The sequence below is a fragment of the Pristis pectinata genome, chromosome 9, assembly GCF_009764475.1.
Source record: "Pristis pectinata isolate sPriPec2 chromosome 9, sPriPec2.1.pri, whole genome shotgun sequence".
NCBI lineage: Eukaryota > Metazoa > Chordata > Chondrichthyes > Rhinopristiformes > Pristidae > Pristis > Pristis pectinata.
In genome coordinates, this window is record NC_067413.1 from 42,856,164 (window position 1) to 42,880,341 (window position 24,178).

General features: G+C 42.4%; 1 protein-coding gene across 1 annotated transcript in view; it reads right to left on the reverse strand.

Annotated features, from left to right (window-relative positions):
- Window positions 1-16,726: 16,726 nt before the first annotated feature.
- Window positions 16,727-24,178, reverse strand: part of fer1l6 (fer-1 like family member 6) — a 107,101-nt gene continuing 99,649 nt past the window's right edge. Inside the window, exons 40-41 of the mRNA XM_052023537.1 lie at window positions 18,268-18,368; window positions 16,727-16,907 (exon numbers count right to left, since the gene is read on the reverse strand). Of these exons, the coding sequence (XP_051879497.1) occupies window positions 16,727-16,907; window positions 18,268-18,368 (282 nt within the window). The remainder of the gene's footprint in view (window positions 16,908-18,267; window positions 18,369-24,178) is intronic.

A 24,178-nucleotide genomic window follows, 5' to 3' on the forward strand; every position in this document is an offset into this window, starting at 1 on the left:
TCAGATTGTTCAGCATCCAGAAAGGAACATCTGGGCAGGTGGGTGATGGATCCAGTACAATCAGGCCCAATATCATGTGTCACATAAATTGCAGTGCAGTCTTGCACCTATCCTGCACTTATAATTACTGTTCTTGGGAAAGAAAAGATGGAGAACAGTTTTAATCACCATTGGAAGTATCTACATGAGGCACAGCCACAGGAAGGCAACATCTATCAACAAAGATCCCCACCATCCAGGCCATGCCATATTCTCATAGATCCCATTGGGCAGGAGGTACAGAACCGTAAAGACCCACACTACCAGGTTCAAGAACAGCTACTTGCCTTCAGCCATTTGGTTCTTGAGCCAACCTGCACAACCTTAATCATTACCTCAGTATAGCAACTCTATGACCACTTTGACAACTTTGCACTACAATGGACTTTGTTTATTTTTCTAATTGTGTTCTTTCTTGTATAACTTTGTATAATTAGTGTTTAATTTATGTTTTTCTTGTGAATGTTGGGTCTCTGATGCTATGTGCCTGTGATGCTGCTGCAAGTAAGTTTTCATTGCACCTGTACATACATGTACTTGTGCAAAAGACAATAAGCTCAACTTTGACTTCAAACTCAACTTCGACTTTGACTTAATTAGTTTTAACCAATATCTGCTAAAGTGATATATCCCATATTCTAATTACTTATCATCATTGAGCATGATTGCTAAATGGGATCAGCGATACTGCTTGTTCTTGCATCGTAAACACACCTTCTGGTCCACTTCATGTCTCCCCAGGTTTCAGACTGACCCGTAACAGAACTCATGATCAGGATGGCTCATGAGCTACCACAGGCAGCTTTGTGGGAAACAAGGCTGGTGACAAATTGAACACCCTGAAACCACAGTTGATGAACCTTCTTTCTAATTCTCACCCAGGAGTCTACAAATATTTAAGAATGATTCACGCTCAGAGTCTGCACCACCAGGAAGCTGCACAGAATTATATGTGGCTTCCAGTATGTGGTCAAAGTGGCCATTCTGCTATTAGAAATAGTTGCATCTCCCAGAACCAGCTGAAATGAATTAAAATAGTTCACCTGTAAACAGCTCATAACATATTCAGTCTTCCTATGCAACAGCAGCAAGGCCATATCTTAAGTGATCATTTCCTCTTTTGTTCATCTTGCTACCTGACATCTCTACCCCATATCTCATGGGAGTGATGCTAATGAGTACTGCATGATAACACTCAACAGGAACTGCATATATCTATATATTTATAAATAGAACTACACAGATAGTCTGATATTCTCAGTTTGTTTGTAATCAAGTCTTGGAATTTTTTTTTTATCTACTTCACGCCCCAATCCTGAGCACAAGGAGTTAAGATCAAGTGTGGGTCCGAGACAGAACCATGGATAATTGGAGGAAGGGATGGAGAATGTGAATAAAGGAGGTGAGGGAAGGGTGTGGGAGGGAGGAGGAGTATGAGACAGTATGTTGCTGATGGTGGGGCCAAAGTGGCGGAGGATGTTGGAGAAGGGAAATGAAAGGGGAGGTTTAGGGGAAATCACAAAACTCTCTCAGGATGGACAGGGGCACATCTCGAGGAAACCTGGAAATAGTTTCAGTGGTGGTGGGTGATTGGAGGTAGAAAGAGGGTAGGAATTATCTCAGTGAGTGGAGGAAAGAAGAGAGGTGGAGTTGGTAAAAAAAAAAGAACCCAGCAAGTTGGAAGTGCGTGTGCGTGTGTGTGCGCGCGCGCGTGTGTGTGTCTGTCTATATGTGTTGATTGGGGCGGGGGGGCAGAGATGAAATAAAGATGCTCACCTTGTCAAAGGTAGAGGATTGGAATGGAACATGTGACCAGAACGGCAATGGGAGCAGCAGACAGAAGGACATAGGGAAGGTCAGAGATATTTTCTCTTCACCAAGAGATGCTTTACTCACTAACCTTTCCCTGCTTCCAGATTTGGAATATTCACAGGTCAGGCATCAATGCTTGAGCAATGTTTGGCTGATCAAGTATGCTTGGAACTCATGGAGTTTTGGAATTATGGCAGCACAGTAGTGTGACGGTCAGCTTAACGCTATTACAGCGCCAGCGACCTGGGTTCAATTCCGGCCACTGTCTGTAAGGAGTTTGTACTTTCTCCCTGTGTCTGCATGGGTTTCCCCCGAGTGCTCCGGTTTCCTCCCACATTCCAAAGACGTACAGGTTAGGAGCTGTGGGCATGCTATGTTGGCGCCAGAAGAGTGACGACACTTGCGGGCTGCCCCCAGCACATTCTCAGTAATGCAAAAAGACGCATTTCGCTGTGTGTTTCGATGTACATGTGACTAATAAATAAGTATCTTATAAATATCTTAATCATTGAAAGCAGAGAATCTGAGAGCAAGCTATCCTTGAGACACCATTCTCTAAAACAATTGCCCTATCATTGGTGCTTTTGGAGGTCGGTTGGAGAGATGGTTCTATAGATTGGCAGTGGTCATACACCATACTCACCTCACTCTGAAGCCACAAAATATTCAGGCAAGCCACAAAAAGGAGCTGGCAGAAGTGAGGTTCCCTGATACAGCAGCAATGCTTGCTTTTTAAAATGAACCCGTAACAGAGGAAAATCTCCCAAGGGACTTCACAAAAATGAAGCGTAAGTCAATGCAAAGGAGGAGATTTAGAATGGATGACTAAAATCCTGGTCAAAGGGGTGGGGTTTAAGGAAAGTCTTGAAGGAGGAGAGAGGGATGGGAATGCTCAGGACCAAGATAGGTGAAGACACTGCAGAGCTAATAGAGGCTGTGTGAATGAGATCAAGATCCTGGAGAAGGTTACAGAGGGATATGGTATTTGAAAACAAGGCAAGCCAACATAGATCGATGAGCATTCAAGTGCTAGGTGAACAGAGCTTTTTGAAACTTAGGTCATGTGCAGTACAGTTTGGCCTCAGCTTGAGTGTATAATGGAGAGCAATAGCTGGAGTTAACAAGGGTGTGGCTTGAATGAACTATCTGGTACAGAGGAGGAGTTGAGGTCAGGGTATATTAGCCACAATGACATTGAAAGGCTGGGCAGGCTTGAGGAGCCAGGTGTCCTACTCCTGCTCCTGTTTTCTTGTATTAACTACATGAGTGACCTGAGACCATTACAGTATGTCAGAAATGAACCTTTAGATGGGTGACGACTAACCTTCAAGAACATAGTGGCCCTATGCCTAAAATCAGCCAATCATAATGAAGCTGATACAGGGGCCACATTAAAAGGATTTTGGCATGTATGATATCACATGAATTTTTATTGAGCAAGGGACAAGTCTTACCAGTCACAGGATCTGAAATTTATGGCAACTTACACACCTCTTTTTTCCTTTTATATACTCGCCTGATTGATTGCATATGGTTGTTATATCAATCTTGAATGTCCCTATCTGAGTTTTCTTGAAAGGATTTGTTGGTACTAAATGCCCTTATGGCATAATAGAAGTGAAGAATCACTGAGATATCAGATCCTAATCAAGATGTACCATGGACTTGGGGAAATCTGGAGGATTTTATCCAGCACGTTTTCAAAAACTTAAATGAAGTGCTAAATGAAGAAAATGACTTCATGCCAATCGGGATATGAAAACAGAGTGCTGGAAAATAATATTTAAGGAGCACAAAAGCAAAGTGTGATGGGGGTGGGGGTGTGAAGTTTGCTTTTTGCAGTGGCATTGTAAGTTCACTCCAGTAAAGCTTGTGAAATATTACAACACAAAGCTGACCTGCTGAGTTCCTCCAGCACTTTTTGTGTATTGCTCCAGATTCCAGCTCCTGCAGGATTTCTTGTGTCTCCGACAAGGTTATCCTTGTCCCTAACTTCAAATTCCTTTTAACAGCTACACCATTAACGTGTGTGTGTGTGTGTGTGTGTGTGTGTGTGTGTGTGTGTGTGTGTGTGTGTGTGTGTGTGTGTGTGATTATTTTGATACATTGAACAGAAGGCAAAGGACTTCATTGATTTTATTTGTGCAAAAGGAGGACATTCAGTCCATTGCTGAATAATACCTCTTTTCCCACAGCCCTGCCAAATTTTCCTTTTAAGTACCCCTCTCCCGTGTTTTGTACAGAGCTATAACATTATCATTTGAGTGTCTAGAGTTGAAAGACTGTGGCCAGACTCATTACCATCTTGAAGACACAAGAGACTGCAGATGCTGGAATCCGGAACAACAAACTATTTGCTGGAGGAACTCAGCAGGTAGAGCAGCATCTGTGGCGGGGGGGTGGGTTAAGAAATTTTTGATGTTTTGGGTCCTGATGCAGGGTTTCGATCCAAAACATGAACAATTCCTTACTTCCCACCGATGCTGCTCCACCCGCTGAGTTACTCCAGCAGATTGTTGTCTCATTACCACCTTTTCCTCCTGTGAGCTAGGATATTACTTCGACTGGGTGATATTTAACATCGAGCCCTACAACCTTTTACTTTAACCTCTTATTTCTATAACATTACCTTATCCAACATTACTGGTGTCCCCTCCTTTGCTATTCCAATGACAGCATCCATTTCACTGTTGAAGAATGATGTAAACATACATTCAACATCTCAGCCATCCAAGACAACTTCCTCCCTTCATGTTTGATGGTTCTAAAGGCTCTGTAGGCTGTTACTAAGAGAATTAACAATAACAGAGAAACCAATAAAAGATCCTTACAGAAAGAGATGTGAATGTGGAACTGAGTTGTGGCCAAAACCTTACTGAAGACAAAAAGGGAAACAGAAACCACAAGGTGGACAAAGCAAAAGGGACAGAGGACAGACTAGAACTTCTTCAAGGATTGGCATCCCTGGAAGAGAAGTGTCAGTGGAATCAACAGTAAATGAAAAAAAATACTGCAGATGCTGAATGAAGTCGTGGAATCATAGAGAGAGAGAGATAGCAGAGGAACAGGCCCTTTGGCCCACTAAGTCCATGCCATCAATCACGTATCCACTTACTCTAATCTCATGTTTTTATTCTCCCCGCATTCTCATCAAATCCATTTAAATGAAGTTCATTTGCTGAATTATCCATTTCACAATACGTCCACTTGCGCAGGTACATTACACATTCTGCACCTTCAAGCCTCCACTTTGTGTGGAGAGAGTTACTGTCTCTGTATAACTCATTCTGAGAGACACTCAAGGAGAACAGGATTTCTCTCCCACTGGCCAGAAAGCAGCAGGCACAACAAGTGCCGTGCTCCTCAAGGATTGTGAACTTTGCAGTGGAGTGAGGAGCTACTGACTGCACCCAGGTCACATTGAGGGGGTCACGCAGGATCCAGCGATGAACGAAAACTACTGGGAACTGCAAATCATGATAGTCAATACCCATTATTGGGGAGCAGCCAAGATTCACTCATCCTGCAACTGTCTGCTAATGTTCTATTTCTGAGCCAATGTACTGATGTATATTTGTCTGCAAATATGTAAATGGGTCACAAGTGCATGTGGCACTCAATATTGCACATGTGGTGTGAGCATACACAGTAGTTGTTGTTAGCCATAACCAAATGTACACACGTGATCTGAAGCCCCTGGCACTTCCAAGAGATTATTATCGATGGTACTTACTGTAATCTGTGAGTGGTAAGTCTTTGATGAGTGTGATTAATTAGCCAAACTGTATATTGTAGAATAAATGGTTGTTTTCTTCATTACCAGATCAAGACGTTGGGCATGCTTAGAACCACACACACTCTGAGAGGAAACACACACAATATTCTCAGGAAGGAAATATCGTAACATGGCATAAGACTACGGTTACCAGCTCTACAAGACTGGCTCATAGACCAACTCCCAAACCCAGTGCACATGACAGACCAGAGGGTGGTTACACAGAGACAAGGAACAACCTCTGAACAACTGGTGACTCATAACTGTGTAAGCCGGTGCACCAGGGTGAAATACTCCTGTAACAGGAATGGCGCTGTCACCCAGATCATCACAGGACAAGACATGGGTGTCAAAAACCAATGTTTCCACTACGTGGACCATTATGCCAATGCCCTTGCACTTTATTTTAAGTGTAATGATTTGGCTGTATCTTTGGTATACTCCACAACTTGGAAATGGTGCTGACTCAGTGCTATCCAGCAGATGAGGAGCAGGAGGAGTGGGAGTGGAGGGAGGAGCAGGAGGGGAGGAAAGAAGTAACACTGAGAACCTCTTTCAAGGTGAGCAGTCAGAGACAGAATAATAACAGTCAGGTTTCAATGACAAGAATCCTAATTCCATCTGAAGCTCCTCAACAGAATCACTCACTCAACCAAGGGGTGAACCAGCCTATGCCTGTATGCAGAAGGATCTGGGCAACATTCATGAGGCAAGCAATATTCATTTGTACAAAGGTTAGGCAAAAATCTGTAAGGAAGGCGAAGCGAACTACCGTGGCTTGACAGTGAATGGCATTAACTCACCAAATTCCCTCCTATCAGCCTCAGCGACACCTGATGTGTTTGCAGGGAGGGCCAGGTTAACAATCCATTTTGAGAGTGATTCACACAACTGAAAAAGTCCCAAACTTCCTGAGGGGCCCTTGCTGGGGTTGTTGTGAATGGTCTCCAACTTTGGACCTCTCAAGGAGTGCAGCATTGAAGCATGAGTCTACTGAAGGTTCCCAGCAGCCATACGAGTAGCTCTGCCTGCTGAACGTGGGTCAGTTTAGAACAAGGGTAAGTTCAGTGGCTCCATTCATTTCAATAGGGAGGGTGATAGGCAAGGTTCAAGTAATTTACACTTTACTGAATTAATTCAGATGTATTAAATTGTTAAACTAGATATATTTAAATATATTTAACAGCTTTGAGTGTTGTTAACTGTAGGTGTTAAGTGTTAACTTAAAAATTAATTCATTTTTTATATTTGAATATTTGTCAATGTTTTCGAATGTCTGACCCAAGACATTCCGACACTTCTGAAGATTTTGACAGCTGGAAAACCTGGGGGGTGCAGCTTAGCCAGCTGTTTAAGATAAGGTAAGATAAGATAAGATAAGATATTTATTTATTAGTCACATGTACATCGAAACACACAGTGAAATGCGTCTTTTTGTGTTACTGAGAACGTGCTGGGGGCAGCTGCAAGTGTCGTCACACTTCCGGCGCCAACATAGCATGCCCACAGCTCCTAACCTGTACGTCTGTGGGAGGAAACCGGAGCACCCAAAGGAAACCCACACAGACACTGGGAGAACATACAACCTCCTTACAGACAGCAGCGGGAATTGAACCCGGGTCGCTGGCACTGTAATAGCGTTACGCTAACTGCTACACTACCTTGCTGCAGCATTTTGTGGGGCTTGACCTTTACAGTGGGAAGGTTCTGCACTCAGGGCCTTTCCACTTGGAAGCCAACTTCAGGGAGCAAGTTTCCACCACAGGTTTGTGCAAATAGGGAAAGTTGAGTAAGGGCAACTTCAACTGCAAGAGCAGGTTAGAGGCTGGGCATCCCGTGTGTGTACCCTTCCACAGCCCTTCTACCATTCTAGATTCCAGCACTGGCAGCCTTTAAGTTCCTGCTTATCACCATCCAGCAGCTGTCTCCACCTTTACCCTCTCATTCCCCCGACCTCGTTCCATTGCCTCTCTGTTATTTTGAAATAAGTGCAGATCCAATTACACTTAAAATCTCAACATCATCCAGGGCAAAGCTTGCCTGATATCCTATCCACCACCATAAACGTTCATTCTTTCCACCACTAGCACATTGTACATGCAGTGCGTACCATGTACAAAGTACTCTGCTGAAAGCTTACCAGGGTTTCTTCACCAACACCCCCCAAACCTGCAGCTCCTCCCACTCCCAACAGGCTCACGAGGACACCACCAGCTACGTTTTCCTTTAAGTCGCACACCATCCTGACATGGAAATAAGTCATCATCCCTTCACAATCACTGGATCAGAATTCTTCCTCTTAATGTGATTACCTCCAATACAAGACTAATGGCAGTTCAAGAGGGTCATGACAGTTGAAGTACCATAAGGGTGAGTTGCTCTTGAGGTTTAAGTGATAAACCTCAAGACCCACCCAAGGGTAGTTAAGGATGTACATTACATATCGGCCTTGCCAGTGATGACCTCATCCCATGAGTGAATAAAAATGAAAAACAATCCCCTGTCTTGCTGCAGTTCCCATCTTGCATGCGGTCTGTAGCTGGTCATCTTAGCCTCTGCTTGGCCACTATTTCTCAATAAAAAACCACACCAAGTTATTTTTAAGTGATTGATGAGGATGTATTAGATGAAGAAATGTGTGAGGTTGGTGGCACATGGAATTTGATGACACATTCTCCCCTCTTGACCATAAGGTCAGATCATTAAATTTGTTGAGCTACCTTTCCCTGCTCTTGGGACTTAACTCCTTGCATTGATCTCACTTGCTACTTGCTGCTGGACAGCAAGGACTTCCTCTGCTTCATAATTGCCTAATTTTCCATTCACAGATGCAATAGTTCCTCCTGTCCCTGAGCCTCTTTTCCTACACCACCTATGGCATGACTTGGAGAGAGCAGGGCAATAAGATCAGCGCTGGATTGCTCAGACAGAGAGCTATCAAAGATATGATGGACTGATAACCTTAAACCATGTTGGAACTTCTGTAATTCTATAGGAGTTATCTTGATGTTAATCACTGCTCATTTGCATACCACTTTTGGACAGACTACTGAATACATTTTTCTTATGAAACTAATTTATTCAAACGAGAGCAAAGACTTTGTTCATATTCCATTTAGCCTTCAGAACCACCTCCATGAATGCACCAAGGATAGATAGATAGATAGATAGATAGATAGATAGATAGATAGATAGATAGATAGATAGATAGATAGATAGATAGATAGATAGATAGATAGATAGATAGATAGATAGATAGATAGATAGATAGATAGATAGATAGATAGATAGATAGATAGATAGATAGATACTGTATCAGTAACTTGTCAACAAGATGATTTAAATTTCCATGTCTGGTGTCTCCCAGGCATCATAAAAGTAAGTGATTTCAAATTACGTGATCGTGCCACTGTTTGAGTGAGGACCTAAGGCTCTGCAGAGGAATCCTTTGACACAAGTAACGGATTAAAGATCAGTGTAAAGGATAACCATCATTTATCTTGTGATAAACCTCAAGACCAACTCACCCTGTGGTACTTGAATCTCAGGATTATGTGACCATCTAAAGTCAAATTACTGGAAACTATATTTTCTTTGGTGGCTGTTGCATTTTAGGAGTTCTTTTTAAACTATTATTCCACTGAAAAGATTTGAAAGCAAGTGATATTTAAAGTTTTTTAAAAGTAAAGTCTGATAACCCAAGTCTGTAACAAAGACTGGACCAAAGGTGATTAAACACAAGTGAGCTAGACGTCAAAATCTTTTCTCGAAATGGGTTTCAATCAACCACCATTGTATCTGGAATTAACAGATTATGTTGAAAAACACGATGATGCTGGAGGAACTCAGCAGGCCAGACAGCATCTGTGGAGAAAAGGAACGGATTGCTTTTCTCCACAGAAAAGCCTGGCCTGCTGAGTTCCTCCAGCATCATCGTGTTTTTCATCTAGATTCCAGCATCTGTAGTCCTTTGTTTCTCTTTCAACAGATTATGTTGGGAGTGTTCTGGTTCCAAACCTTGCCAGAAGTCATCTGTTTTTTTTAAATATCTGGTGTTGATTCCCCCTTGTTGTTGTGGACAGAGGGATGCACTCATCAGTAACAGTCTCAGCTTTAAACCAACATTGGACTGCAGGGACAAGCTTCTGTGAGATTAAGATGGATTCAGATCCTGACCAGATTTTAACCTGGAAAAACATGGACTATGGGCTGTCACAAAGCCACAATCAGGAGGACCGCTCTTCCCTGCCCAGAGAGGAAACCTTGTGCTTCCTTTGCCAGGACCTCTTTGGCTACAATCACTTCTAACCCCCTTCTACTCACATCCCTTCCCATGATCCACTTCCTTAGCATCTGCCTGTCACCACATAGTTATCCATTTCTGCCCATAGGACTCTATGTCAATCCCTTTGGCTCAGCATTTCGTTTGTACCAATGCAAAGTGGGGGCCATTAGTTTGAATTGTTACACAAAGTAAGTCCTACTGCTGTTGTGCTGTTTATTCATACACTATGGGTGAAACTAATGCTTAGCTTCTGAGAAAGGAATGTTACCTGTAGAGGACCATGGGTAAGTTTCAACAGTGGAGGTGTCAGCATGGATCATTCCCTTAAGTTTACTTATCTATGTACATATTTTTTTAATTGGCTTTTCTGCAGAAGTATTAAATTGTCATTTTGCTTTTGGTTATACATCAACGTTTTAATGTCAGTAACACAAGGTATTTCCAGTTGCTTCCATATGGTCTCTGTATTTTGAAGCAAATTATTGCACATGAAGGATATCAAAGTCTCTCCAAAAACATGATAAGGCAGTAGATCAAGGCTCCTCTTCTTTCTCCTTGTGATCGATCACAAGGGCACATATTGTTGGGCAATTTACCCATCAGCATTATTATTATTTAACAATTCCATATGGTGTGATTTGAGACAGTGGTCACTGTTCTGCTGTAGTGGTCTCAGAGGAGTAGAGCGTTTATAGCCCTGATTCTGAGCTGTACTGGGGGCTGCCATCTGTCCTGCCCCATGGAATAGGATGGTTGTATGATTTTAATTCATTTTAACCTCCCCTCGCAGCTCTCAACCCATTGCATTAATACCTGCCCAAAACTGAAATGAATGACAGGGTCCTGTGGGCAGAAGTGAGGAGCTTTGTGGTGACAAGTAGTTCCAAGGAAGTGATCCTGGGAAGTGCTGTGGGTGGAAGGGGATTTGTGGTGACTGTAGCCAAAGAACTCCTGGGCAGAGGAGAACCCAAGCTTTCCTCTCTGGACTCAGAAGAGTGGCCCTCCTGATGGTACCTTCGCAACAGCCCAGGTTCCATGCTTTTCCAAATGAAAGTCAATTCAGGATCTGAATTGTGTCACAGTGCTTTGCCATTAAATCTACTTGGGAAGACTTGCAGCGAGGGCCTTCAAGTTTGCAAGGTCCCAGGAGTTTAAAGAAAAAGGTGGTCATATGATTAGTGGGGATGCAATGGGTTTCAACCAACCACCATCTTAGCTCCCACCCATCTTATCCTGCCAATTGAATGTGGTTAAATTTGCACATTTTTCAATAAACAGACAGAGGCGACTGCAGAAGCTGGAATCTGGACCAAACAAACCACTGGAGGAACTCCGGTGGGGGGGGGGGGGGGGGGGGGGGGGGTGGTGGAGGGCAGCATCTGTGGAGGCAAAGGGATGAGTTTCAAGTTGAGACCTTGCACCAGGACTGGGAGGAAGGATAGCCAATATAAAGAGTGGGGAGGGTCAGGCAGCATCTACGGAGGGAAATGAACAGTCAATGTTTTGATCCGAGACTCTTCATCAGAACTGGAAAGAAAGAGGTGAGAAGCCAGAATAAGAAGGTGGGGGGAGGTGTGGAGCGAGGGCTGGTGAGTGATAGGTGAATTCAAGTGAGGGGGGGGATGCTAAGCAGGTGGGGGAGGAGGGAGTGGGAATGTTGTAAGAAGCTGGGAGGTGATAGGTGGAAATGACAAAGGGCTGAAGAAGATGTAGTTTGACAGGAGAGGACAGTGGACCATTGGAATAAAGGGAAGGAGAGGAGGGGAAGCGGAGGGAGCAATATGCGGGTGATGGGCAGATAGAGAGGTGGGGGAGGGGAAGGAGAAGGGGGGAGCTGGTGGGATAAGGGAAAACAAAGGGGGGGGGGGGAGAGAGGGGAGTTCCTCCAGCCATTTTGTGTGTTGCTCCAGATTTCCAGCATCTGCAGTCTCTCCTGTGTCTCTGTCCCTTCGAGTCAGCCAGAGTTGATTTCCCAGCGCCCAACCCTACGGGTCCGAGAATTGTCCAGTAACACTAAAGTGGGCCTCCCATGCACTGTGAGGCCCTGCTTCTTAATGAGTGACCTGTGTGCATTGATGAAAATGCCAGAGGTGGCACTGCATATTGAAGGGTGCCACTGTGCATATCCAGGCTCTGCTGTGAGCTTGTTAGTTTGATACATGGAGGGCTCAAAGGAAAATCGTGGACTTCATGGAACTCACAGCAACTCCATGACCTTTCTTTGCAAATGATTTTTCAGCAAATTTGAATTGTGGCCTACACATTGCACTTATTCCTCAAAAATCAACTATTGAGAGAAAACCGGAGCATCCAGGGAAAACCCATGCAGCCACAGGGGAGAATGTGGAAGCTTCCAATGGACAGTGCCAGAGGCAGGGTCTAATTCCAGTTGCTGGAGTTGTGAGGCAGCAACATTACTCACTGGGGTTCTGTGCTGCCCTCAATTCCATACCAAAGATTCAAGGGTAAAGTTAAAGAATCTTTGGCATTAAACTTATCATTTAATCCTATGATACCGTTGATTTGCAAAGAAAACTACTCTTTGAAAGACAGGGCCACTCTAAAGCCTGGAATTGTCAAGGTAACAAGAGCATTCACCTATTGTGCAATTTATAGCTTCCAAGTTCTATAAATGTGGATTCAGAGGATCAGCAACTGTGCAATAAACAACCAAGACATGGCAGGCATAGTGTCTTTCACTAATTATTGAAACTAATTAGGCTTCCCTAGGCAGTTAGCTTTCTTCTGCTACAACATATTTGTCTCTGGATTTGCGGGAGGAAGGGGTTAGATAGTCTTAGTCGAGGTTTAAAGGTTGGCACAACTTTGTGGGCTGAAGGGCCTGTATTGTGCTGCATTGTTCTATGGTTCTAAAACAGCTTGGCCTAAGACAAGCAAAATACCCAGTTGTAGAAACAAGAACTAATGGACAATTACAAAAACAAAATATTGGAAAGGTTAGGAGACTGAAATATAAACAGAAGTACTCAGCAAACAGCATATGGTGCTGAGATCGAGATGGTTGAGAGCTTCAGATTCCCAGAGGTAAATATCACCAGTAGCCTGTCCTGGTCCAATGACATAGATGCCATGGCCAAGAAAACAGACCAGCGCCTCTACTTGCTCAGGAGGCTAAAAATATTTGGCATGTCCCCTTTGATCCCGGCCAACTTTTATAGATGCACCATAGAAAGCGTCCTATCGGGATGAATCATGTCTTGGTGTGGCAACTGCTCTGTCCAAGACCACAAGAAACTGCAGAGAGTTGTGAGCACAGCTCAGCACATCACAGAAACCAGCCTTCCCTCCATGGACTCTGTCTACACTTCTTGCTGCTTCGGTGAAGCAGCGAACATAATCAAAGACCACCCGCCCACCCCAGACATTCTCTCTTCTCTCCCCTCCCATCAGGCAAAAGATACAAAAGCCTGAAAGCATGTACCACCAGGCTCAAGGACAGCTTCTATCCGGCTGTGGTAAGACTATTGTATGGACCTCTTGTACAATAAGACGGATTCTTGACCTCACACAGTACCCCGTTATGGTCTTGCACCTAATTGTCTGCCTGCACCACGTTCTCTGTAACTGTAACACTATATTCTGCATTCTGTTATTGCTTTTCCCTTGTACTACCCCACCCCATGTGATGAAATGATTTGTATGGATGGCATGCAAAGCAAAGTTTTTCGCTGTACCTCAGTAAATGTGACAATAATAAACCAATTTACCAATTTTAACATCCGTGAAAAAAACACACATTTGTTTATTGGAGTGATCAAGCCCTTACTGTGAAGAGAACTTCCTTGTTAAATTAGAGACGTGTCAGGAATGTTCACTGGGCATTTCCCACACTACAATCCTACTTTGGTTTGACTGAGTTTTAACAAAGCTTCCACCAAAATAAGATTAATAGAATAAAAGGCATGAGAAAAGAAAATTCTTTGAGTTCACTCTTGGGATTTGGGATGGTGATTTATTGCCCACCCTTAACTGCCCTTGAAATAAGGGCCATGCAAGCCATTTTAGAGGACAGATAAGGGTCAACGACATTGGAGTCATGTATTCTCCAGGCTGGATAAAGGGGGCAGATTTCCTTCTCTGAAGGACATGCTTGGTTTTTACAACAATCTAGCAACTTCATAGTTATCATTATTGACGCAAGCTTCTACTTAATTTCCAATTTATTGAAGTAACCAGATATAAATTTTTCAACTGCCGTGAGGAATTTGGACTTACTGCTCTAGATGATACAATTAGGCCATTAGTAAAATAACTACAATGCTACTGTACCCTAAATTTAACATAGGTAGTATCATTTGAATTCTACATTTCAGCAGTTAGTTTAACATTAGTAATTCATACAAAAGAAACCTTACACATGTAACTTTAGGGTTTCTTAACTGATAAAGAAATATTATTGTTATTATCAATGAACTGAAGAACACTTTTATACATGTCTGAATTTTAATGATTGAACACAAGAACTAATCAGTAAAGTACCAAACCATCGTGAAGCTTTCAGATATATACGCAGAATAAATACAGTATGTACAGCACAGGTTAGGAAGATGAACTTCATAATGAAAATGGCCCTGCACTTTACATAAAGTCTGTGTGTAAACAATACAAATAAAAACATGCAGATGCTGGAAACTTGAAACAAAGGAAATTGTTGGCAACACTTAGCAGATCAGGCAGAATTTGGGAAGAGAACACTTAGGTTAATGATATGGGTACAACTTCTACAAGAATTATTTGCATAAAAGACATTGTTTGGTCTGCAGTCACCCCTTGTGCTGCTCGATCTGATGAATAGTTCTAGCATTTTCAATGTAAACATTACCCTCATTTGTTAATTAAAACAATTGTTTTAATTTTTAAAACATCAAACCAATAATCAAGAGGGATATAATATACTTTTGACAGATTAAAAGAGTATCCTGTACATTATCCTGATATGAAAAATGGAAGTTCAGTAAATGGTTTACTGTTGATTTCACCATCTCTGTGAAAATTGGGTACAATTCAGGTGCAATCCAAACTCTTGAATATTGACTATCTGACATAGCTGATCACAGTCCCTTACATTTTCTAATGCATTTCAGTCAGATCTCACATTATTTCTAATTACAGGATCAACATTGTTTACCAACCTTCCCCGAATATGCAACTATCTTCGTAATTATCTCCTTGCACACTTCTCTCAGTTGCACTGGTATGAATTTACTTTATTCTACCTGTAATTTTGATGACCACAACCATCTATAAGTCAGGAGAAAAGGTTAACAAGTAAACCTTAAGTGCTATTGAGGGAATACAGCAACATGGGATAGACATAGAAAATTGAAATATGATATTGTTTGAGCAGTGGAAATTGAAATCATGAGGAATTTACTAAGTGAACTATTAAAAGTATCACCTGGAAGATTAGACCTTTTATCTATAAAACACAAATTAACATTTACCCATTGGCTCGATATTAAAAGCATTGTACATTGAAGTAAGGCAAGATAAAGGTGATGCTTAGTGAATGTATCCAGCTTGATCTGTACAATCCAATGGTGCCATCAGTATAACCCAGCCCCTTCACCTAAAACCCTCAGCACTCACACCAAGCTTAGGGGATACAATCATCCAGATACTTCCAAGGAAAAGAGTCTGCATGTTTTTGAGAGGCATTATTACCTGCATTATCCCATTCATTAAAAGCAAGAGAGCTCCTCATTTCTTTTCATGGTCTCCTCTGGCACTGAGGCAACTTGAGTCGGGGATGCAGGCCAGCATTCAGGCTGAGAACTTTGTGCTCTATGGTTTGCAATCATTTCGTATTTGGATTGACAGTGCTCATTAATGGGAATACCTTAACAACTAGATTCAGGTTCATTGCTTTTCATGTTTAATATTTTCCAAATTTCCAGGATATTTTGAGTTAATTATAATATTTTAAGCCTTGGTATGTTCATTTGCATATGCTGTTGTTTTCAACATTACCTAATTGCTTTTTATAACATTTCTCTTAATTTTTCTTTCTCACCTTTCAGTAGCAAATGTATTGGTCACAACTGGGCTGAGTGGATTGGACTCTTACCTTCAACTTAGTTGCTGTCAAATGTCTCCTGTCAGGCAGATTGATCGTATTCTATTTACAGACAGGGAAGACCTTAATACATACCTAGATTGACATCCTTGCCATGACAGAGAGATTCATCAATCACCCCAAAATAGCGATGACTTCAAGTCAAACTCAGTTTTGTTGTCACTAGAATTTTACAACAATAATTTTGCTCTTGCCATTTCTGAAATTCAACAACTCCTGAGCCTTGCAGATTCAGTTCTACAATCATCTATAAATTATGGGACAGTTTGAGTGACTGTTGTCAAAGATGTAATGCTGACTAATTAAAACTTGAGGTGAGAAAAAAACAGCAAAATGTATAATTTGCTACTTGCAACATAATGAATAGGCCTCTCTAAGTTGCAGTTGTAAATTTTCCCCTTGTATTTCATAGACAATAGTATTGCAGAGTTAGGACCATAGCAATATATTAGTTTAGGCTCCTTATTACAACTTTGTGAACTAGGAAGATTGCATCAAAGTATATCAAACATCCACATGAAAATTGCAAAGCAATAGCATAAACAATGGTTGCAATATCATCCAACGATTGACTACATTGCAACTTACAAAGTACTTATTAATTTAAACAGCTTTATGACCATAATAACATTTGAAACCAAAACCTAAAACATAGTCTTAGGTTGACTTAAGCAATATGTGGGTGAGTACTTTCCTGCAATTTAATTCAAATTTCATTTCATCCATTCAATATCCTTGTACTGATTGCAGCAGGCAGTGTGTAGATCAGCAATACAATAAACAAAGTTACAATTAGCAAAATGAGCCCAATAATGATGTACTTCTTGTAGTTCTTCCAGATCAGATAATAGATGCATTTGAAAGGTTTCATAAACCATGTGAATGAGGTATCAGGACGGCTATAAAGAGGAAAGAAACACTTAGTAAAACAGTTAAAACTATTGCAAGGACATTATTGAAGACCTTCTGCAATCTAAGATACTCCAAAGTACTGAAGCATTTGCATTTAGGGATAGAGCACATAACATTCCACCAATAAACCTGAGGAAGGTGGAAAGACTTGCATTTGAGAGCTCATTTCACATAATTTCAGGGTGTCCCAAAGTACATTACTGTCAAAAAACTGTGCAGTTGCTGTTTTACTGTAGGAAATGCAGCAGCCAATTTATGCATAGCATTCTCCAGCAAAGAATTATACAGTAATGACCAGGTCATTTGTTTTAAAGGATGTTAGTTGAAGGATAAATATTGGCTAGAACAACCTCCTATACTCTTTGAAATAGTGCCATGCAATCTGTTACACCCAGCTGAGTAGGCAGGGAGGGTGTTGATTAAATATCTCATGTACTTAATAGCACCTCCAGCAAGGTTACCTCAGTGATGATCTGGATCACCAGTCCAGATGTAGTTAGATGCTCTGCATCTCTTCAACCTCCAACCTTCTGACTTGAAGGCAAGGCAACCCAGAACCAAGCAACAATAATTATATAATCAAAGTCCCCTGAGTACAGTGTTGGCAAGTTTACAATATGTGGGTCCAGTTATGTAGGCAGTATTTTATGCCCTTAGTAAAATGCAGTTGTAGCGGCTAGCTACACACTACGAAATGAAGACGCAGAGTCGCTGGTTCGAAATCCGAAGTCAAATGAACGACAGGGCCGCGGTGCGCCTTTAATATTGGAAAACTTCCCGCGCTACAGTTCCCGCGCTGACGTCACGTGTGGGTCACCTGACCTTCCCGCACGTGGGCTTTCTCAGCCCGACAATGGGGAAGGAGGGCCCCGCACCATCTTGGATCAGGGCCTCCGATGACATTCGCGATGTCGGTAGCCAGTTTGATGCCGGTGCAGTGAGTCGCTACACAGTGATATTTATTTGTTAAGAAATCCATAGGGTTAACGTTGTAGCAAAACCCTCACTGTGAAACTACATTTAACTTGACCCAGTCTAAGAACTTATCTGACTTTGTCAAAATCGTTCTGATATTCACTGTTAAATATGATATTCCATGAAAACACATGAAATCAAAACCTATTGGCATATCATATTAATAATGAATACTGCATCCTTTTGATATTCCACAATAAGCCAGTGACAACCAAGTTAATTTAGTTTAAGCCCATAGACTTGAAAACAAAAAACCTGCCAGCATCTGAAAGGTGAGAGAAAGTTACAAGCAAGTTTGAAGTGCAGGTCAGATTACTGGAAACGCCACAATTCTTTCATCTTGACCTGGTTCTGCAGTGAAATCATACTTACTTGGGTTTCTCCAAAGGCTCTGGTTCTTTACGACCACTGCCAACTGGATTCTTCTCGGCTTCTTCGGCAGTGAGCAGATGGAATTCAGCTTCAACCTTGCCCTTAGTGGGGTAGAAATTATAATTGTCATGGGTGAGCAAGAAAAACCCATGGCTAATAAAAATTTCAGGGAGACAACTTTGATCAGTGCAGGAATGATATAACAACAGGTTTTTTTTAAATGCACCCATTAGTGGATTATCATTTGAATAATGCTCCCCTATCAGCATGCTCTTCCAGAATACATCCTGCAGTAAAAATAACAGAATAATCTTGTCTGTTTAGTAACCGCCCCCCCCGCCACTGCCACCATTTCCTTCATTACCATCTATCTTTCTTTCAATCAATTGCTCCCCAGGCAATACCATTTAACCACTAAATCTGTCATCCTGTATATTCTGCCCACCCCTCCCCCCCCCATCCTCAATGCATCAAAATCAAACTTGGTCTAACACTTCCTCCATGGAATAAAATTAGAAAATGCTGGAAGCACTCAGAAGGACTCAGTGGAAAGAGAAACAAAGTTAACGTCACATGTCAAAGACTATCAGAAATGGGAAAATAGGGAAGACAAGTTAGTTTTGAGTTGCTAAGAGGTGGGAGAAGGATGAATAGGACAAAGGGAATATGTCTGAGAGGGTGATGCTGGGGTAGCCATAGTGATTAGCTGTTGATGAAGCCTTTGGCTTTATTGGGTGGGGTGGGGTGAGGTGGGGTGGGGTGGGGTGGGGTGGGGTGGGGTGGGGAGGGGAGGGGAGGGGAGGGGGTTGTGAAGAAGTAGAAGTTGTGAAATGTAGAGCTGAGCTGCAGGAAATGCCCAGCAGATCAGCCAGTGCCAATGGAGACAGAGCAACTAATAGTACAGATGGATAACCCAGAGCGGAGTTGGCCAGTTCTAATACAAACAGACAAAGCGAGTTACCTGAAATTATTGAGTTCGATACCAAGTTTGGAAGACTGCAATGTGTCCAGACAGAAGATGAGATGTTGTTCCTTACGCTTATGTTAGGCCTCATTAGGACAAGGCAGGAGGCCATGGGCAGATAAGGCAGAGTAGAAGTGAGATGGGACGTTAAAGTAGCAGGTAACTAGAAGCTCAGTGTCGCCCCAGTGACTGAAAACAGGCCCTCCACAAATGATCACCCAGATCACCTAATATACTTTTGATTTCTCCAATGTAAAAGAGACCAGATTGTGTACATGAAGTGTGGTACAGGAGATTGGAAGAAGTGCAAGTAATTCACTACTTCATCTGAAAGGACTGTTTGGTTCTTTGGATGGTGGGAAGGGAATAAGTAAAAGGACAGATGTTGCGTTTCCTGCGGTTGCATGGGGAAGTGCTGCAAGAAGGAGAGTGATTAGTGGAGAAGGAAGAGTGGACCACCCAGAATGGTTCCTTCAGAATGCTGAAAGGGAAGAGAAGATGTGTCTGGTGAAGGAATCTTGTTGAAGGTGGCGGAAATTGCGAAGGATGATCCATTGAGTGCAGAAGCAGCTGGAGTAGAAAGTCCACCTCCACCTTTGCTTTGTCAGGGAGGAACAGTGTATGGCAACCCCACCACACCCTGTCAAAGATATTCCTTTTATCTTATGCATCCACCCTCTAATCTCTCTCCAATTTAAAATTAACTTGTTTTCCCCTCTTTCCCAGTTTTGACGAAGGGTTGTGGATCTGAAATGTTCTCTCTATTTCTCTCTCCATAGATGCTGCCTGATCTGCTGAGTGTTTTCAATGTTTTCTCTACGCATTTGCAGTTTTCTGATTCCCTTCACTTCCTACACAGACTGGTACATTCCTCAGAGGGTGGGCCCTCTTCCTCCCTCAGCTTCTACTCTGTCTATAATCAGAAGGCCAGGGAAATACCAGAAGTTCAGTGCAAAGCTTCTGTCACTTTCCCAAGTGCAATGTTCAACATTCCTGGAAATACCCAAACTTGCTAACTGCTCTTTGCTGGGAATTTCCTAAATGTGTTCTTCATGAAGTCCATCTGTGAACCACATATTTGTGGAACTTTCCCAACATTTACACCAAAGAAACTTCCAACTGAAACTATGCCACATTAGCCTACAGACAGTCCATTCAAGTGAAGGGTGAGGAAGGACCGTAGTTAAATTTATACACATATGATGTTAGGTATCCTCTAAAGGTCCTACCATGTCCTAACCTTAGTGACAAGGTAGTAGGTAATTTAAATCATTCTGAATTAATTGAATTTAGTTTTCTTAAGAAAACTCAAAAACACAGGAAAATAGGAGCATGAATAGTCTACTAGGCCCCTTAAGCCTGCCCTGCCATTCAATGTAATCATGGCTGATCTATGCTGGCTTCAAGTTCTCTTCTGTGCCAATTCCCCAATACCCTCAATTCCTCAAATATCTATCTGCACCTTAAATATATCTAATGATCTGGCCTCCACCACCTCAAGGCAGAGAGTTCCAGAAATTCACTACACTCTAAGTGAAGAAATTTCTACGCACTTCAGTTTTAAATGACTGGCCCCTTATTTTGGATGTATGTCCCCTTGTTTGTGACTCTTCCACCAGTGAAAACATCTCAACATCTATCCTGTCAGGCCCTCTTAGGATCTTATATGTTTGAATAAGGTCACCCCTCATTCTTCTGAACTCCAAGGAAAAGAAGCCCAAGCAGTCTAACTTCTCTTAATAAGACAAAACAGATAAGTGTATTACCTGTTTTAGAACATAGAACAGTACAGCACAGCACAGGCCCTTCAGCCCACAATGTTGTGCTGAACTGTATGAACACCTCCGCCATGATCAATCTAACCCTTCCCTCCTGCACAGCCCATAACCCTTTATTTTTCCTACTTCCATGTGCCTATCTAAGAGCCTTTTAACTGTCCCTATTGTATCAGCATCTATAACCACCCCCGGCAGTGCGTTCCAGGCACCTACCACTCTCTGTGTAAGGAACCTACCTCTGACATCTCCCCTGAACATTCCTTTTCTGATCTTAAACGTCTGTCCTCTGATATTGGCTATTGCTGCCCTGGGGAAAAGGTGCTGGCTGTCCACTATCTATGCCTCTCACAATCTTATACACCTCTACCAAGTCGCCTCTCATCCTCCGTTGGTCCAAAGAGAAAAACCCTAGCTCACTCAACCTTTTCTCATAACACATGTTCTCTAATCCAGGTAGCATCCTGGTAAACCTCCTCTGCAACCGCTCTAAAGCTTCCACATCCTTCCTATAATGAGGTGACCAGAACTGAACACAGTACTCCAAGTATGGTCTAACCAGAGTTTTATAGAGCTGCAACATTACCTCACAGCTCTTGAACTCAATTCCCCGACTAATGGAGGCCAGCACACCATACGCTTTCTTAACCACCCTATCAACTTGCGTGGTAACTTTGAGGGATCTATGGACTTGCACCCCAAAATCCTTCTGTTCCTGCACACTGCTCAGAGTTCTGTCATTAACCTTGTACTCTGCCTTCATGTTCATTCTTCCAAAGTGTATCTCTTCACACTTCTCTGGATTGAACTCCATCTGCCACTTCTGTACCCAACTCTGCATCCAGTCTATTTCCTGTTGTAACCTACAACAACCTTCTACACTATCCACACCCCCTCCAACCTTTGTGTCATCCACAAACTTACTAACCCTTCCCTCCACTTTCTCATCCAAGTCATTTATAAAAAAATCACAAAGAATAGGTGTCCCAGAAGAGATGGCAAACCAATTCTGAATCCATGCAGCCAAGTCTCCATAGATCCCTTGCCTCATGACTTTCTGGATGAGCCTACCATGGGGAACCTTGTCAAACACTTTATCTAAGTCCATATACACCACGTCCACCGCTCTACCTTTATCTATTTGTTTTGTCACCTCCTCAAAAAACTCAATTAGGCTCATGAGGCACGACCTGCCCCTCACGAAGCCATGCTGACTATCCTTAATAAGACTATGCTTCTTCAAATGCTCATAAACCCTGTCCCTAAGAATCCTTTCCAATAGCTTGCCCATCACTGATGTAAGACTCACTGGTGTATAATTCTCAGGATTATCCCTATCACCTTTCTTGAACAAGGGAACAACATTAGCCATCCTCCAATCCTCTGGTACCACTCCTGTGGCCAGGGAGAAAGCAAATATCATCATCCACGTCCCAGCAATCTCTTCCCTCATCTCCTGTAGAAACCTGGGGTATATCCCATCTGGTTCCGGGGACTTATCTATCCTAGTTGTTTTCAGAAGCTCCATCACTACCTCTTTCTTAACCTCAACATGCTCCAGCACATTAGCCTGTTCTACACTGACTTCACATTAGTCAAAGTCCCTCTCTCTAGTGAAAACTAAAGCAAAGTATTCGTTAAGGACCTCCCCTACCTCCTCTGCCTCCAGGCACATTTCCCCCTTTATCCCTCAGCGGTCCTACCCTCACTCTCATCATCCTCCTGTTCCCCACACACGTGTAGAATGCCTTGGGGTTTTCCTTAATTTGACTCACCAAGGCCTTCTCATGTCCCCTTCTACATCTCCTAAGTCCCTTCATAAGGTCCTTCCTGGCTACCTTATAGTTCTCAAGAGCCCTGCCTGATTTTTGCTTCCTAAAGCTTAGAGGTATGCTTCCTTCTTCCTCTTGACCAAATATGTCACCTCCCTTGTCGACCAGCTTCCTTTACCCTACCATCATTTCCCTTTCTAGTTTTAGTTTCTATTTTGTTTTTTTTAAGTAATTTGAAAACGTATTAATTGCTTGCTTTTTGAACAATGTATTTGACAACCAAGAGACATGGCAAAGCCAACTGTCAAACATTATTTTTATTTTGCTTTGTGGGCAGGGTTAATTCTGTACCCCTCCTCCACACCACCTCCCCAACCCCCAACTCCCCAAGTCAGGCCATACAGGGCTCTACCACTGAGGATCAGGATCTGAAACAGAGGATTCATAAAAGGTAAGTTTATGTTCACCAAATGGATAAGTGCCAAGTAAAGGGGGCTCACCAGTGGCACCAAGTTCTGATCCATTGGGATTTTATTGATTTCCTCTCCAACTATGTTCACACCCAACTTATAGGCCCAAGCCCTTACTCAGTAACAGTAACATCAGCCTCAGTATAATGCTTAGTTAACAGTCATGAACTAAAATCTATTGAGAAAAGGAATCTCCTTATAGACAACCTATGTGATATCTCATCCAAGGTGCTTTTACCATTCATGTGCAAGTTTAATTGCTGTCTGCTGTACAGGATCATGTCACTGAAGTCTGGACAATGGTATGATCTTTAGAGGATACTTAACATCTTATTTTATCTATAATTAAGGAAGCATTAATAATTCAAGAATGAGCTTATGAAGATTTTCTTCAGGAATACAATAAACTGAATTTACATCGTTTCTTGTTTGGGTGTTTCAGTTCAAAACTCTGCACCAGGACTGAGAGTGGAAAGGTGAGATGTGGTGAGACAGGAGCTCGAGGTAATTGGTGGACTCCACCCCTCCTCAATCCACCAATTATAAATCACCTCGGGCTCCTGTCTCACCATTCCCCTTCCCCTCTTTATACTGGCCATCTTACCTTTCCACTCTGTCCTGATGCAGGGTTTCGACTCAAAACGTAACAATTCCTCCCCCTCCTCCACAGATGCTGCTCAACCCACTGAGTTTCTCCAGCAGATTGTTTGTTGCTCCAGATTCCAGCATCTGCAGTCTCTTGGTCTCCTGTGTCTAAATGGATGGGCATGTCAAAGTGCAGGCATAGACATGATAGGCCAAATGGCCTCCTGTGCTTAAAATTCTCTGCTATATGGCTTAATATTCCTGAATGTTAATTACTTGGCATTTGCTTCCTCAATCCTAAGGTGTCTGTCCACCATTCTGAAAATATATCCCAAATACTTTGTT